This window comes from Chelmon rostratus, chromosome 12, assembly GCF_017976325.1.
Source record: "Chelmon rostratus isolate fCheRos1 chromosome 12, fCheRos1.pri, whole genome shotgun sequence".
Taxonomy (NCBI): Eukaryota; Metazoa; Chordata; class Actinopteri; order Chaetodontiformes; family Chaetodontidae; genus Chelmon; species Chelmon rostratus.
This window is the reverse complement of record NC_055669.1, coordinates 7,592,898-7,610,218: the sequence shown is the minus strand read 5'-3', so window position 1 is coordinate 7,610,218 and position 17,321 is coordinate 7,592,898. Positions and strand designations below refer to the sequence as shown.

General features: G+C 43.3%; 1 protein-coding gene across 1 annotated transcript in view; it reads left to right on the top strand.

Annotated features, from left to right (window-relative positions):
- LOC121615249 (vertebrate ancient opsin-like) overlaps positions 1–17,321 on the top strand; it is a 62,419-nt gene that overhangs the window by 29,723 nt on the left and 15,375 nt on the right. Inside the window, exon 3 of the mRNA XM_041949519.1 lies at positions 13,968–14,201. Coding sequence (XP_041805453.1) covers positions 13,968–14,201 — 234 coding nt within the window. The remainder of the gene's footprint in view (positions 1–13,967; positions 14,202–17,321) is intronic.

Below are 17,321 nucleotides of genomic sequence, written 5' to 3'. Positions count from 1 at the left end.
GTGTGTGTGTGATTATGTGCTTGTACACATGTGGGTGAGCATGTGAGAGGGAGTAACATTTTATAGCATATGGCACATGAAAGTCTGTAATAGTTTCACTGTACAGGTGATAATTTTAATAATAGTAATAAACAACTATATTTGTAAAGCACTTTTCATACAAAAATTGCGGCTCAAAATGCTTTACAACAAAGAAATCACATGCACCAACTGCTTCACATAAAAAAGTCAGAATGATCATAAAAACAAGAAAGTTACAAAAAGATAACAGGACGAAAATAGAAGCATGAAAGGTCTCCACACTCTTCTTATTCCTTTAATACAGTGGTTGTCAGCAACTGAGACTTAATAGGCGAGAACTAGAATAAGTATTTTGCCTTGAGTGCACACTCTACCAATCGGTGCATAGGCCTCTGAAGTAACAAGCATAACAGAGCCTCCCAATTTCCCAACAGACACAGAATCACCATCAGTCTTGATTAACTGAAATAAGCCTATTTCATCCTACCCCAGAGAGTCTTGAGGATTAAAAGGACATTCCACCAATTTTACAAATTAAGTTTAGTTTGTTCATCATAACATTACTAATCATGTAAATAATGTCTACACTTTGTGTGTCCTCTGAAGCTCTGAAAGGAGCCTTTAAAAGTCTGAGAAAATAACCCTAATGATGTCATCAGGGTCTGGCAAAAGATGCTGCAGAGTTGCATTTTCTGAGCTTGACCCACACTACAGATGAAAGCTCAGGGTTTCATGGCCCACTGTTGCTTTGATTTTAACCATTCTTTTTTAAAATTTTGTCTCTCGTGAGCCCCCCCAATGTAATACGAGCACAATACCAAATCCCTGGAATGTCCCTTTAATATCCAGCTGTGCTTTACATCTACACTTAAATGGGATATTTTGCATATTCAAGTAAAATCCTAATCATACAAGTCCTTCTGCTATCTGGGTTTGGCTGTCATGAAGCTGAATAACAGTGTTAATTGGGTTCTAAGGGGCGTGACCATTAAACTGGACTCTCCAGCTTTAAAACTCACTGAGGTCATTAGGTCAACTCTGTTTGCAAGGTGCTGGCAAACTTACCAAACTAACTCTGTGTTGTGTGTCTTTGGCAGTTTGTGAATAAAGTTCTAACAAATTATGAAGTTATTGCAACTTGAACTGAAAACTTGAACTTTCCAGAAACCCTACGTCATTTGATGCCAGTTTTCTTATTTTCACATTCCACACCACGTTTCAGCTGGCACAGAGGGAGGCACTAACTGTTGAGCAATTTCTCCAGTTTATTCATACACACTCACTCTTGAGTGAATGAGTGTGTCCATGACCAAATTCATTCATTTAAATCTGTCTTTGTCTTTGTGTGAGTTCATATGTCTGTGTGTCACTATTTGTGTCAGTGAGTTTGATAGAGCCAGCTAGCCATGGAGTTTAAATTCGGACAAACCCACCAAAATAGTTGGAATGAAACGTTCTTTCAATCAATTCGTGCAAACAAAAGCCTAAAAGAGCCCAGTTTAGTTCAGTGAAGTGACAATTTTCTCCTCGGTTTCCACTGTATGTCTAATTTATCTTCTGGTGGGCTTCTTTACTTCAGGTTAACACAGGTAGATTCATACTGAATGGTCTAGGATCGGGATGTGAGGCATGTGAGTTGTGTTTACCATCAGCAGGCATGTGTAAGGGCTGCTATGAACTCGTCGTTGACAACTTGCTCACATCCAGCGCATATGATCCATTTGGTTCTCTCCATTTGGTCAACTTTATCAAGTACTTCTGACGTTGAATGAAAACTTTACTCCCTTGATTTTTTTTCCCCTACTTCTCAATCTAGAGTCACTTTAGAGCTGCGGTAGGCAAGGCAAGGACAAGAGGCAGGACCTCCAGATGTTACCAAAAGCAATCTAAGTGTGAAAAAAGCCCCTTAGCTCTACAATTCAACAAGTCAATTCGACATGGCCTGTACAGTGCCCTCCTCTCCCTTAGGTCCTCGGAGTGTTGTTATTCCAAATGAAAATGAATGTGCCGGTACACTCCATCTCAGCGTACCCGCACACACACACACATTCACCTGCACCAACCTTGCATTCACTACATCCTCTCCTGAATTCTCAGAGCAGCCCGACAGAGCCTCACCCTCAATTTGATTCCTGATTCCCTCCCTTACAAGTTGTTTGTCTGTACAAAGCAGCTGGTGATGCTTATTCCCCAGTGCTGCACAGATTTACTTGACTCTCCCCTCATTCAATAAAAGTTACAATCATGCGCCTTTTTTTGCGCGACCTTGCAGACACCTCGATGCAGCTGCGAGGGGGGAAGAGATGGAGCAGGTGGAGGGAAGGAACACGGGGATATGGAAAGGCAGGGAGGAGGAGGGGGACAGTGTTTGTAAAGCGACTCAGTGGAGCGTTGAGGATTCTTGCTGAGAGAGGCCCTTTGATGGGCGACAGGCAGGCATAGTGTTTGGCAGGCCACAGGAGGCTGGTGGTATACAGGACTAATGCAGCACACACAAATTCTGCGATCAATCATGTTTAGCAGCCAACAACTGCGCTGGCAGAACATCCAGGCCGACTCAGGAGCCTCACAATGCTGAGGCAAAACAAGCCAGGCGAAAGTGCTGTGGCTATGTCTTTTCCCTAATGTGTGTTTGTGTGTGTGTGTGTGTGTGTACTGACTGTCTGTCTGCCCAGGTGTGTGTTTAAATTTGAGTTGACTGCCTTATATTTGTGTTTTTATGTATCCGGGTGTCTATTTTAACATAAGGAAGTTCTTGCGACTCTATTTGCATGCGGAGTGGATGTATACATCTGAGTGTATATTTCTGTACTGTATGTGTATGTGTGTGTGCAAGCCCCCACAGCACCCCCCCACCCCCCCTCTGTCTCACCCACTTCAAGTCAGTAATTTCAGAGGAGAGCTGTCACTCGCACAATCGCCGACATGTTTTAATGTGACTCTCAGCATTAGTTGAACATCTTGTCTCGGTGACTGCGCTTTTCCCCCCTCTGGCAGAGCGAGGGGGGAGATGATGGAAGGGCGCAAAGTGCGATGAGATTGGTGAGGATGTCGCTTTCTGAGGCGTTCATGTTCTGATGCCAGGATTTCGACTTAGCTTTGATATCGGGCGCAGTTTAAGCTGTCACAGGCCTGCCAACGGGAGAAAATCACACAGTACAGAGGAATTTTCCAAAAGAACACCGACAAGGTTTTACTTTTGAACTTGTGAATATTCTGCTATTACAGCGACGCCTGAAACAAAATGAGCCACTTTAATTATGCTTACAATCTCTGCAGTGTAGCTCTTGTAAAGCCCTGGCTTTCAATCGGAGGCCCAGAAGTCAAAGGGGGGATTTGAAAGCCACACATGATATGCTTGTGTTAAATGTTTAGAAAAAGAAAGTCTCGCTGTCAGTTACAAGGGGTTTTTATGAGGGTGACTTGCCAAAGTCAAGAGCTGTGGCATTAGAAGTTCAGAAGTTTCCCCCTCATTAAATGAACTTTAAGACTGAGTTGCCTCCAATCCGCCTCCGATCATGTATCTCCTATTTTGTTCCTCTCCACATAACTTCAGTCACATTCAACAGTCACAAGATAAGTTCTTGGCTCTCAGCTTTTCAGAGTTAGATGCAGCTGACTTACGGACTTGAAAATGGGAAAAAGCTTCCTGTAAAAGAAACAGCAGGAGATACGGAGTCAGAATTGACAGAAAACGGCACTCAGAAAATGGCTTCTAATCTTTCTTTCCTGGTTGTGGCGGTGTAGCGTACTCCGTACACTCCAGCTCCCGGGAGCTCCGCGAGGGTTGACAGTGCATTCTCGCAAAGAATTTCTCCTTACGTGGTAGATGTTAATTGCTTCAAATGATTTGTCTTGGGTCTCCATTTTCTGAGGAGTCTCTAAGGGTATGTGCGCTTAAAGAAGAGAGTCGCAGAAGGTTATTCGGTTCGGCTTGCTTCGCTGAGCGCACTAACATGACAGACTTCTCTTTTAAGGTTGCGCGTGCATGTTCGTCTACCTGGCAAAGCAAATGTGGCTGCAGCTGTTGCACATTTCTCTCGAGCCAGTGAGCGCTGGCCAAGCTGGAAGCCTCGCCTGCTGATTTCAGCGTGGGGCGAACTCCCACAACAACTTCCCAAAATTAGTAAAGAGAGACAAAAGCAGGAGAGGGGGAACTTATCAGATTAATCACAACAGCACTTAAGTCTCTCCACCAATTAGACTCACAGGAGTCTGCAAAGGATATCAGGTATAAATGCAGCTCTTCTTTACATGCCTCCATTTCTCCCCCTTTGGGATGTTCACTCTCCCTCCTCACCTCTCTCTTTTCTCTGCTACTTCCTCCTGTATGCTTTTACCTCTCAAACAACCTCTCTCCACTATGTGTCTTCCTACTCCCCCTCCATCTTCCCCTGTCTGTTCTCACCTCCATGTCTGGCCCATACCGCCTGCTTTCTGTCGCATCGCCGCCACCACCAATCTCACAGTCTAATAGCCAGTGTCTGGTGCTGTTGTGGGTGGGAGGGAGGGCAGGCAGCAGCTGGGGAAGGCACAGGAGGCACCGACTGCCACCATCCTCCCGGGGCTGAGGTGATTTTTAGCAGCCGGTCTGGCAGCCGCCACCTCCATCCATGTAATCCAGTTAGCCGACCTGAAGACTCCAAATCAACTGATTATGTGGATTAATTAATAATATTTAGAGTGCACTAATGTGGTTGTGTGTGTGGGTGTTGGATGGGCGGAGGAGTTGGGGGCATCTGGTGTGATCACTGCGTGGTCACCGGCAGTCATTACGAACAAGTGTTTTCTGTGTGTAACTCGCTCACTATAAAGCGCTTCTGTGTGGCGCATTATCAACTGCTCCAATCTGCTTTTTCATGATACAATTATAGACATCAGCAAATGAACACAGCCACATTTGTTCGAGAGCCAATGCGGAAAGAAAAGACAGGACGCAGTCACATAATCTTTTGATAAAGTGAGAGAGGGAAGACACTGCAAGTGACTGTGAGTAAAGAGTGAGTGCCGTAGAGCATGTGGAAGCCAAGTTTGGTGTATAATGACCCAACAGTTCTTGTAAGAGCAGTTGTTGAAATGGAAACACAGTCAGAGTCGTGTGTTGATTTATTTCTGCCTCTGCCAGAGCTCTGCCTCGTGGCTGTCAGTCTGTCGCCATCCACCTGCAGACCAGTTTTATGTGTTTGCTGGAGGTGACATATCCTCCACACTGGGGACCTCACACATGCCTGCTGGCCTGATATCAAACACAGATCCACGCTCTGCCCTGATCCTCCTCCAAAACACACCAAAACAGGCAACTTTAGCAGAGGAAGTTGAAAAGATGCCCTCAGGCAAGGTTAGATTGTTTTTAACATTTGTAAGGCCGGCATGAATGTTTCCTTTGAGACTCAGCTTTTAAGATCTAAATGATAACATCCGTCGTAAAAAAAGAAAAAAAAAAAAAAGTGTGATTATAAGAGCATCGTACCATATAATTGCAATCTTAAAATCCATCTTGGCTTGACTATTTGACTGGAGGAAAAAATGTGGGTTAAGAGTATTTAACCTCAACCTCAAAGAGCCGCTCGCAGCTCTATTCACTCTATTATCTGATTATGCTGATAGAAAAAGCAGCTGATCCCTCCAGTGTGTCATGAGGCTTCAGAGAGGACTACCACACAAACACAAGTGCATACTGAACCTGGAGTTTCACACTGTTTATTGCATCCAAGCCCGTAATTTGAGTTTTTCATGCATGCTTTGAAATAACGTGCTATTGTTTTCCCTTTCATGGCCTGCCTGCAAATAAGGATTATCTGGTGCTCAAACCTAAAAAAATGTACAAAACAGGAGGCAGAAATACAATTCTGGAAGTTAATTCGGTGCTATATGGATAAGATTGGTTCCAAAATTAATCTAACTAAATCGAACATAGTTTTTTGATCAGTTTTATTCTGAAGAAAATGTGTGTAACGTGTGCTTGCTGCTGAAATTTTGCAGTTGAAACATTTGAAATTGTTCAAATACTGAAATTAGATGAAATTTTAGTTGAAGTGGAAGTGAAAATGGCAGGTAAAATAGAGGGGCTGAAAGAACGTGTAGTGTAATGTCACTTTATATGTTAAGCTCTGGCAAAAGTCCATGTTGAAGGGAAACTGCTGAAAGGAGCCGTGGATTCATTTCATCATCAAGCACTGAAATGATCGGTCGCAGTGAAAATGATAAACTGAGCTACAAGAGCCTGTTGAAGCGGGGGTCCAGAGAGAAATGAATGCCAGTTCAAGTGTACACTGATTACACTTTCACATAACTGGAAAAGATGTCAGTTGAAGAGCAGAAATCCAGAGCAACTGCAGCTAAACCAATACGATGTACGATGGCAAGTTTGAATTAAGTTTCTTAATAAGGAATTGTTATTGCATTATACTGTACTCTTTTCTCCAGATTATACCTAGAGATTATATCTATCTATATGAATATATCAAATCTATGGCCATATTTAGTGGCAATATTTTCCAATAAAGATATCTTCTGTATTGGCCGAGCCTGTCCTCAGGCCAGTCCTCATAAACCACAACTTTATGGCTGACTCTACAGGGCACTGGAAGGAGCGGTAGGCAAGTAATCCCAGTTGAGTCAACATGTTCCCTCTTGCTAGTTTCCTCTTATTGATTTAGCTTTTATGGCAAATTAGAACCAATAAAAATGTTCACTTTCGTATTTCTCTTCCTGTGTCTCTCTGCTTGAACTCATGAAATGTAAATGTTTTTTTAAATTAAGATAAATGCGTGCCATTCAAAGACTGCTGATTGAAGCAAGAACGTGATTTAATTTTTGGCTGTAAAGTATTCAAAGCATTTAATTTCTCTATCCAACTTTCCCGGTGTATATATATATATGTATTCAATATACACAGAATAGGGTACAGAGTTTGCCAAACAAGGGCTGTGAACTCCTCTCCTTGAAAAATGAATAGGATGGATGTAGGACTCTGCAGCACTTCCCCCCTCTGCTAGACCTTTCCATCACCACTGATAAGACTATAACGACTCCTGCCTGAAGCCAGCTGGAGCCCTGACTTGATTCTAGACAAGGAACTGACATACAAAGTCCACAATGCAGCCACAACCAAAGTATGAGGGTTCACTCTCCCTAAAAATCCATCAAATCTGATCTTTCCCCAACCAGGACTCTGCTCAACCTTCTTCCTAAAAATCATCCTCGCTTTGACCACTACAACGCCAACTGCAGTCAGGCTGCTGAGATATTCTTTTAAACAGGAACTCATCCACAATTCGCTCAATTCTTGCATGTCCTTCAAATATTCGCCTCCTTGAAAGATGCTAATAATAATGGAGCCGTGGCCCGAACCAGTGGCGCTCTAAATTCTGCCGCTGCCTGCTACGTCCCCCTCTGCGAGACGACCAGGTCATCACTTCTTCTGGCTGCGTTTCTCGCTGCCTCTCCGGGCTGGAATAACCTTCTGTCTCTTTTCAGCAGAGAGAAAAGCCTTCTTGTTGCTAAAGACATGTACAGGAACTGATTTCACCATTCACTGATTGTAGGATCCTCCTCTGAACATGAAGTGTGAACAGTTAAATGCTGACAGCAAAACGCAACTGTCACATTTCTCAAATGACACAGCGCACAATCCAGTTGATCCGCCTCGCTCACTTCACACACCGTGATTCATCCTCTTGCATGTGACACGCTGTGATTAGAATAGATGGCTTTGCCTTCAGACAGGAACATTTCTACAGTCGACTTGAGCGTGGCAGCATGAGACCATACAGTGACTTGGGGATGACATGGCTGACACATATTGAAAGCAGGCTCTTAATGTCAGCTTCAGTGTCATCCTGAGGAGCAAAACGTCTGCGTGGCATAAAGCACACACGGATGCGAGCGTTTAGGCAGGGCAGAAACAAACAATCACTGTCATACACCTCTTCCCTATTCAGGGAGGCGCACTCACACAGCCTCATCCATCCATGTACAGTAAACATGAGGGGTTGGCAGGTGACATCGCTTTTTGGAGCCTTTCTTTTGTCCTCGTGGTCTGATATTTATGGAGATTTTTGTGCTTTTTAATAGAAAAGGGACAATACAGATCCTGATTTCCACATGTACTACACGTCCCACTCCTTTTCAGTGCTGACATCAGGCCTTGCAGTAAAGTATGAATGGTGTTATTTTCTTGACTGCGTGTCAACATTCAGTCCATCTTGCAGCCACGAACTGTTGAGATTCCTTCAGTATTGGCAGGTTGTAGGCGCTGCAGTGTGCACAGGCCCAGCGGTTTCTTCTACTGCTGGTCACACTACACCAATACTTTTTAATCATTTAGGAAGTATGTTTTTTCTGATAAAAAAACGAGCAATAATCCAACGAGAACAGGCCTGATTAATGTAGCGGCCAAGGTCTAAACTACAGGTCACATAAGGCACAGGGGCGTCGATACGAGAGAAACAGCTGCAAAACCGCTGTGACACACACACACACACACACAGAAAAGCCTCCTAATCATCAATAATTAAATGATCACCATGATTGAACCATTAGGTCCTGCTGCAGAAAGTATTATTTTCATGTCAATCATGTGGGCTGGCAGAGAATACAAGTAGGAACCTTCACATGCTGAGTGAGCAGCTTTCATGAGAGAGCTGGCTGCCGTGTCTGGGTACTTCATCCAATGTTTGATAAATATGACACCAGCTTACACAGGCCTTTTTCTCTGAAGAGATTTTGACATGTGAGAGTAGGAAAAGCATGTTCCATTAATGAAATTATCAATGGCTGAATTCCATTTAGCTGCCTCAGTTGCAGGTTCCTGGTATTGTGCGTGCTGGCTCGCTGTCATGGCTCCCTGGGTCACGTGAATGCAACAGAGCCGTCTTTAATGTTATTAGCTGTGTTCTCCTGCTCTGACATGTCAAAATGTCCATGGTAGGAAGAAGGACTTTTCCTTTCTGGTGGGGGGCTCACACACACATACATACGTACATACCGCACATTTGCAATTTCAATTTGTGCTGGTGTGTGACACAGGAAAGAAGAAAAACTACAAATAAGGACAAACTGAGAGTAGAAGCTCTCACAGACACACACAATTAAAGCTCAAAGCCATTTAATGTACCGACACCTTAAAATTTAATCTACTGTTCCTTTTAGATTGGTCCAAAACTAATTTTAACATTGCAGCACGTCGACCAAATGATCTGTCTAAAAACTGACAGCTCGCCAGGGACTCAAGAGGAGACAATGCTCCTTCTGTCGTCGCAGAGGAAAATTAGCCACCGGATATTTAATTTAGTCAGTGAACGCTGTGAAGATATTCTCTCTTGACAAAGATTTCCCATCAAACCGTTCTTGACAAATTCTTTCCCACCCGTCTATCCACACTGTGTGAGCATCAGTGCCGCATTGGACCACTGCCCATGATCTACAACTCTATTTCAAACTGTCACGACGACGCTGAGCTGAAGAGAAAGGGGCTGCTGTTCTCAGTTCACTGCCTCCTTAGTGCAACATCATGTCGTCCGTCATGAGAAACTTACTGTCGTTTTGATGCTCATTACCAAGCTTGTAGTCGTCAACATTTTGACAACAGATTTGAGCCGTCACACGGACGCAGCGCATAAATATTAATTATACAGCTTTGGGGATTGCTGTTTAGCATATGAAACAGTTTCTCTGTGAGGGCAGTCAATTAGTAAGCTAGCTCCTTTCACCAGCCACCCAGCCTTTGATTGCAATCATTCAGCACTTACTCTCCATTTCCTCAATTTGTCTGTGATCTCCGCCACTTCATTTATTTAATCAGAGCCAAGATTGAATCTATTTGCCACCTATTCTCCAGAGCTGACAAAGTGAGAACGTCTAAAGGGTGAGAGCGGAGCCAAAGTGGCAGTAACACTGAAACTTTTCGGAGGTAAAATGACGGGCAACCTTTTCAGCTGAACAAGGAGGGATTCTGAAAACTTTCAAAACACGAGAAGGCAGTAAAAAGACAAAAATGTGTGTAGCCCTGGGCAGCTTATCCAATGTGTCATGCAGCTTATCCAATATACAGATGGCACTGAACTGTCCCCCAGCTCCTGGCAGCTTATGGACATACTGGCTGTTGTTGCGAGTTAAAGTTGTTGTTGTATTTGGTTTCTTTGAGTTTATACTGGCCTCTTTCAAGCAAACCAGACAAAAATCAAACTGTCTCCATAGGAGCTTGTTTATTGGACTTTCTGTCCTGCTGCTGTCCTGCCAACTTAGAGATTTGATGGCAGAGGGACTCAAAACAAATTCATTTTGTCCCTGTGGCTTCATTGTGATAGACTGTGTAATTGACTGTTGACTAAACCCCTGTCCAGTCATGTAACTAGGCATGGCAGGTCTGTCAAGCTTTGGGTTTGTGTTCATATTTAACACTGTGCATGGGGGCAAGAGCAATGCTTGGTAAACAGTAAGCAGAGGTTTTTTTCTTTCCAAAACCAAAAACACAAGTGCGAAAGTGTATTTGCTGCTTTAACATACGCTACAAACATTAGCACGTGCGCCATTGTGTATTATTTGCCCACAGTGTGGAAGCTGGTCCTGCGTGCTGCCCCTCTATGTCAGAAAGCAGGCTGACGTTAGCGTTACGTCTGTCCTGTTATTAATTGGGTTTGGCGTGAAACTCGTTACCCGAGGTCCTCGTCACACCTACACACCTTTTTCTTTTGTAATGTTAAAAGTGAAACATACGCTTGGAAAATATGAATAAGAAAGCATAAACCTCATGACCACCACACCTCTGATTGTCCAAGGAAGCTAAGCAGCCAAACTGGGTTATGTTAGGATTAAATGATAGTCTGATATCATACTTGTAACGTTACGTAAAACTCGTGCTACACTTGGGTCATCAGCCGGTGAGGGTGCTGAGTGTTTGCCTGAAACATGCAAAAAGCCTGTACGAAGCACAACACAGCCAGCCCTCGAAGGCCAGCCACAGACCCCAACTCATGGAGCTACTGTTCCACAGCGGGTACAATCTGCTCGTGACAGTTGTCATTTCAGCCGGCAAAACTTATGCTTGTTTGTTAGAAAGGAGAAGGCTGCTTTTGTCTGCCTCCGTTTGAAATCAGGGACCCATTGTCAAAAGAATTACCGAGCTGGTAGCTCCTGACAAACCATGACACAGTTTGCCTGAAAGGAACTTAACCGACAGCGTAAACACTTCACAGTTTGAGTACAATGGTCTAAACATGTTTTGTATGAACACTCACTGAATTCCCATTAGCAGACTCGTGGAAGTCTCTGGTGGGGGTAAATGCGCTAAATGTAAAGAGTCTGTCAATCATTGGCATGGCTTGATTAGTCTGCCACAATGCTTATTTGCTCTGTGTCATATTATAGCAGCAATGCAAACACTCTGCCTGTCTGGTGAAAGCTGAGCACCATATTAATGCGTATACTCATGCAAATGCTGCAGCGTGAGTGGCAGCACGGCAGTCTTAATGAATGCAGTTTACAGAGTGGTATAATGTGAACTGAGCCATGTGGATAGGTGCACCCCTACAGCATGCATAAACATGTGTACATCATGCATGTAGCATGTGCTCAAGTGAAAATATCTATCTATATATATATATATATACACATCGACCTTACCTTAAGTATGGACCTTTCATTGAGGGGTTGGCAGAGAGCGAGAATTAGCTGTCAAGAGAATGATGATGACTGATCACTGGAGTCATTATTGGAGTTTTTTGTTCTGTTTAAGTCATGCTGTTTGTCTGCTTTGAGTGACTTACTCATATGTGTGAAACTATGGGTACGACTACGTCTACAGTATCTACTTACATAGAATACCCCCAGCTGACTTCACCTCCGCCCCCCCGACAAAACAAAAAAGAAAATACAACCTGGCACTGCTGGAACCTTTTTTGACAGCAGTTCCCTGTCAGTATGTGTGTGAGTGTGTTTGGTGTGTGTGTGTGTCTCCATGGTGGTGAAACTGAGTGACAGACGCCGACATGGAGCCATCAGGCAGAGCTACAAATGGAGACTGCTAAAAGTTTGTAGAGAGTGAGGGTGTTTGAAAGTTTGCAAGTTTGTCTATGTGAAGGTGAGTGTCTGTCTGTGTGTGTGTGTGTGTGTGTGTGTGTGTGTGTGTGTGTGTGTAATGGTCAGAATGCATGTGGCAGCAAATTAGCCTGTGATATTAACAGTAGCTGGACAAAATCACTGAGGGGTGTAGTGGTTAAATTAAAGGTGGGTAAATTATAAACGTCCTCTGGCTGTCCAATATTAAGCAAAGGTAAAGGCGTAAAAGGGTGAGTAAACTCTGCTACATTTGAAAAGGGTGGGTAAACTGTGTCAATGTGCGTTTACCCTCCACTATGTCTCATTTTATTATTATGAAAATCAACCGGGCTATTAAAAAATATCAATAGCAGTGTTACACTTAAAAGCTCACACTTTGATTTGGCACCATCTCCACAGTCAGGTGCCCACTGACAGGCGAAAGAAACACGAGTGTTCAATCACACTGGTTGTAAGCGAGCTGACAGTTTGGCCAGATAATGTCACTGATCATTTCACAGGAAAAACTGCGAGTGTGCAAAACTTGTAGATTAAAGTCAAACCCTAAATCGAGACTGCAATGTGTGAGTGTTTGAGCAGTGATTTTACCACTCACTTTTGTTTTCTCTTCCAAATAAGTCCGCAGGGTTTTTTGTGTAGCTGATGAAATAGTTTGGCATTTGAGGAAATATATACTTGCTTTCTTGCCGAAAGATTGATACCACTCTCAGCTCTTTACTGTATGGTAAATATGCACCTGTAGACAGCAAGCTTAGCTTAGCATAGCATAGCAACTCCTTGGAAACAAGGAGAAATTGTTAGCTTGTTTCTGTCCAAAGAGAAAAATGTTTGCCTGAAAGCAGCTCTAACGCTCACTGATTAAAAAATTAGTTTTTGTGCTAAGCTAAGCTAACCAGCAACTGGCTGTAATCATATTTAACAAATAGGAGAATAGTAGGCTATCTATCATCTCATGTGACTACCTGCAAGGATGCAAATAAGTGCATGTACACCAAATGTTAATCTCTTGCTTTAACTTGTGACCTCTGCCAGGGAGGCTGTTTTCAGTCCAATCAGTTGGTTTGTTTGTTTGTCTGACATCAGGATAGAGACAGAGACATATTCAAACTGTACACTGCATGAGAACAATAACTTATACTGAACATTAATTCAGAAGTGCATAATAATATGCAGATAAGGCTTCTGCAGGCACAGCCATATTTTGAGATTCTAATAGTTTGGACATATGTCCACTCGTACAGTGTATTGTGGCTGTGCCTGCAGATTTGCATATCATAGAAGAGTGGACTATTAGCCTTTGCTGGGTCTGCGCTTTCTGATTGCCCTTCTCTTTGAGCATTATCCTATTCCCGATGGGACTGATGGCCGAAATCATGAAAATAAAAGCCGAGTTGAGAGCATCCTTTAATTTGTGAGAACTTCACTGTGTGTGTGGTCATGTCATTTTGTCAGAAAAAACGCGTTTTCTGCCACTTAATATTTGTGTTCGAGATCAAGACTTCCAGTGAATCCAATGATCAGCAACAACAAAGCGCTCTCTCTTTTTCTTCTCCCCCTGCCTCTGTGTCCTCACTGATTAGAGTCTGTCTGCAGATGTTGAGATGAGTCTCCCCGCCGCCTCCTCTCTCCGCCTCTTTGTACGCCTTTCAATCTCTCACTTCACCCTGTCTGACCCGCACTCTATTCTGTCGCTCCTGCCTTTTACTGCTGGAGTCCTCTTCTAACAGCGCTCTCCCATAGGGGGACGTTCGGATGCCTTGTGGCAGCAAAAGTCGAAAACCTTTATGTCTGAACACATCGTGTCATCACGAGAGATTGCTCGCACGCTGAAGTCTTATTTCTCATCCTCCCCTTATTTCTCCCTCTCTTTCTCTCACCGTCTCCAGGTCAGCGGGATCAATGCATCGATGAGCAGGAAACGTGAGCAGCGTGTGCTTTTCATGGTGGTGATTATGGTGATCTGCTACCTGTTGTGCTGGCTGCCTTACGGCATCATGGCCCTGCTGGCCACCTTCGGGCCGCCGGGCTTGGTCACGCCTGAAGCGAGCATCATCCCCTCAGTCCTGGCTAAGACGAGCACGGTCATCAACCCGGTCATCTATGTCTTCATGAATAAACAGGTGAGAGTGGGAGGGAGGGAGTGTTGTGGCTGAGGTCAGTGCCTTTTATAATCTGCTGTCACGAAGTGGCCACCTCGCCTGCCGAGGCCATTGTTGTCACAGTGGTTTGATATAATGGAAATGAGTCATTGTTTTATATTCCAATGTTACCACGGTGCCTTCTTGACACTGAATGATCTAAATTATGTTCTTGTGTGCAGGTGATGAATAACAAGGTGGCTTTGTCACATTCTATCTAGCTATTTATAACAGATTTGAGGAGAAACGCCCAAGCCAGGCAATGTCACGCTGAAAAGATAATACGTTACTTTTGGACACGTGTTTGATCGATTTCTACCTTTGCTAATGTGCTACAGGAAGTGTGTCAAGAAGCGTCACAGGGTCCAATGAGGTAATGAGCTAGAGAGAGGAGTCCCTGCCCGGATCCTCCTCCACTCCAACTTGTCTGAGTTTGAATTTTGGTGTATCTCAGGCATGTTTAACACTTCTTTTATGTGTTCTATCAGCTAACCCAGACGTTTCATGTAATCCTGAACAATCCGCGGTACTGACTCACTGCTTGTCAAACCAGAGGGGGCTTTTGCAATGTCATGAAGGCCATTTTGATCATTAAACTAACAGTAGGTCCCAACTTTGGCCCATGTCCACTTTACACAATATGATAAATCACTTTGCTTACCTGTGAACAGGTAAATAAAAAGCGGCACAATGCGGCTCATTTCATTTCACATCAGGTCTATCACCACTGTCGTCACGATGACTGCTGAACACAAAACAGTCGTTTTGGAAAATGCGAGTTAGATGAGAAGATCGATGGCACTTTTTTCCTCTTGACTCAGAAACATTTTAGAGGAATGGTTTGACATTTTGGGAAATACGTTTCTTTGCTTACTGGTGGATAATTCGATAAGTTAGTTTGATGTGGTAAATGTAAGTCTACAGTCAGCAGCTGGTTAGCTTAGCTTAGCAACAAGCCAAGACTCAAGGCAGTTACTGAGCCCATCCAGATAAAGTGCTCCAGCACATAACCCCATGAAAATGAGATATATCATGTTAATCAATAAGAATTAGAGAATCTCGTAGGTGGGTCACGTTACCTTCAAACAGAGCCAGGCTAGCTGTTTCCCTTTTTATGCTAAGCTAAGCTAAGATAACAGACACTGGCTGTAGCCTTGCATTTAACGGACATCAAACTAACTCATCTAATCTAATTACCCACCAGAAAGCAAATATTTCCCAAAATGTCTAACGATTTCTTGAATATTTGTGACTAAATAAGCAACAATCAAAGTTATATTAAAAAAAGACACATTTGAGCTTATCTAAAACTGAAAAACTGAGCTAACCTGCTGCATGCGAGTTGCTTTGGTTTGATCAGATTTGACTGACAGTCACCAAACAAACCGCCAACTGTTTGCAGATTTAGATTCAGATGGAGCTAAAAAGAAAAGAGAAAAAACCTCAAAGGTGAAATAACCTCAAGTGTTCTAACTTCAGCAGAGTATAGTGTGTTCATGTGCAGCAGGATCCCATCAACTATAGTAATCGATGCTCATTAAGAAAGTACGTTTTCAGAGCCTTTAAGCTTGTGGTCACATGTGTCTCAAAGTTCAATACAGCAGTGGAAGAAATGCAGCAAACACATGACTGCTCATCTGTCACAAGTTGAAAGGAGAAGCGAGTGCGGGCTCGGCCCGGACAGTGCGGGCCCCGCTCGGGCTTTTCTGGCCGGAGGGCCAGAGAGACAGGAGACAGGATGAAAGCCAAAAGGCAGTCAGGGTTGGGAAGTGAACTCCAACATCAGACGTGCTTCATCAGTCAGTCCTCGTGTTATGCCTCTAGTGGCCAACATGTGGAGAACCATATCTGATTATAAACTAGCTGTACATACATACTAAATTATTAATTAAGGACTGGGGGACACAAAGCCTCAAATAATTAATCACAGCAGACCTTAAAAGCAGTGTCACATTTATCATGCAACTCTCGGCTGTTTGTGTTATTTAATTAAATCCACAGACTCATGGTTGACTGTCGATTCATTCAGTTGGAGCCTTTGTATTTAGCAATCTCAGGTTCAGCCAAGACGGAAATTGGAGTCCAGAACAATGCCTGAAATGGATCTGAGATTCTCTTTCCTGAAAATTAGATTAGGCTATTTTCAGCAAAGGTCTTTGGTGAATTTAAATCCGATTTAATGAGACACATTGCCTAACCAGTAGGAGTACTGATGCACTTTTGCTCCAAAGGATAGGCTGAGAGGACAGGTACTGTTTAATGGATAAATCCAGTTAGTTTTAACTAGGCCATAATTTCCACATGTTTTCTCCCACAGTGACTGATCGCTTTAAACACTGTAACAGTTCACATCTGGAGCAGCTACGACTGCAGGGTCAAACACAAAACACACTGGTTGATAATGTCGATGATTGTATTTAATCGCCTATTTAATATTTTTCCACATTGTTTACCAAGGCTGCATTACCAACTGGACAGAGAGGAAACTGCCTCGGGGCTCGAGACTCTTACTTGTGTTTGGCAACGTGCGAGTTGAGATAAATCTGACGGGACACTGGCTGATTAAAAAAACACTTCTTTTGTTCTTTGTTTTCTTGTGAAATTATTGATACTTTCACCTCTTCAGGCCTCTAAAAATCATTCGAATGTAACGATCCACTGCGGGAAAACACACACTCTTCGGTTTGACTGCTGTCAACTCAAGTCTGAACTGAGGCTATAACCTGTGATGAGGGGCTGCAGGCACACGTTCTTCATTCAAATGGGCACACACACTGTGTGGCAATTAGTTTGTGATGTTCTGATGAACTCTGAATTTGTTTGGTAACAGTGTGTGCACCACCTGTGCAAAATAATGGCTTTAAGTTGACACCTGTATTATTATCTTATTTTTAAGCCTCACTTTGTGAAGGCTTCCTCAGTTAAAATCTACTTTTAAGGCATTTGTTATTTCAGTTTTTACTGTGCATACATGAAGCATATTCCTAAAAATCTTAGTGGACTTCTCTCTAATCAATAATTAATGCCTGCGCAATGCACAGAGGGTGGGAGAAATGGAGATGCCAATAGAAGCCAACAGCTCATTTTTACCTTGGTGAGTTA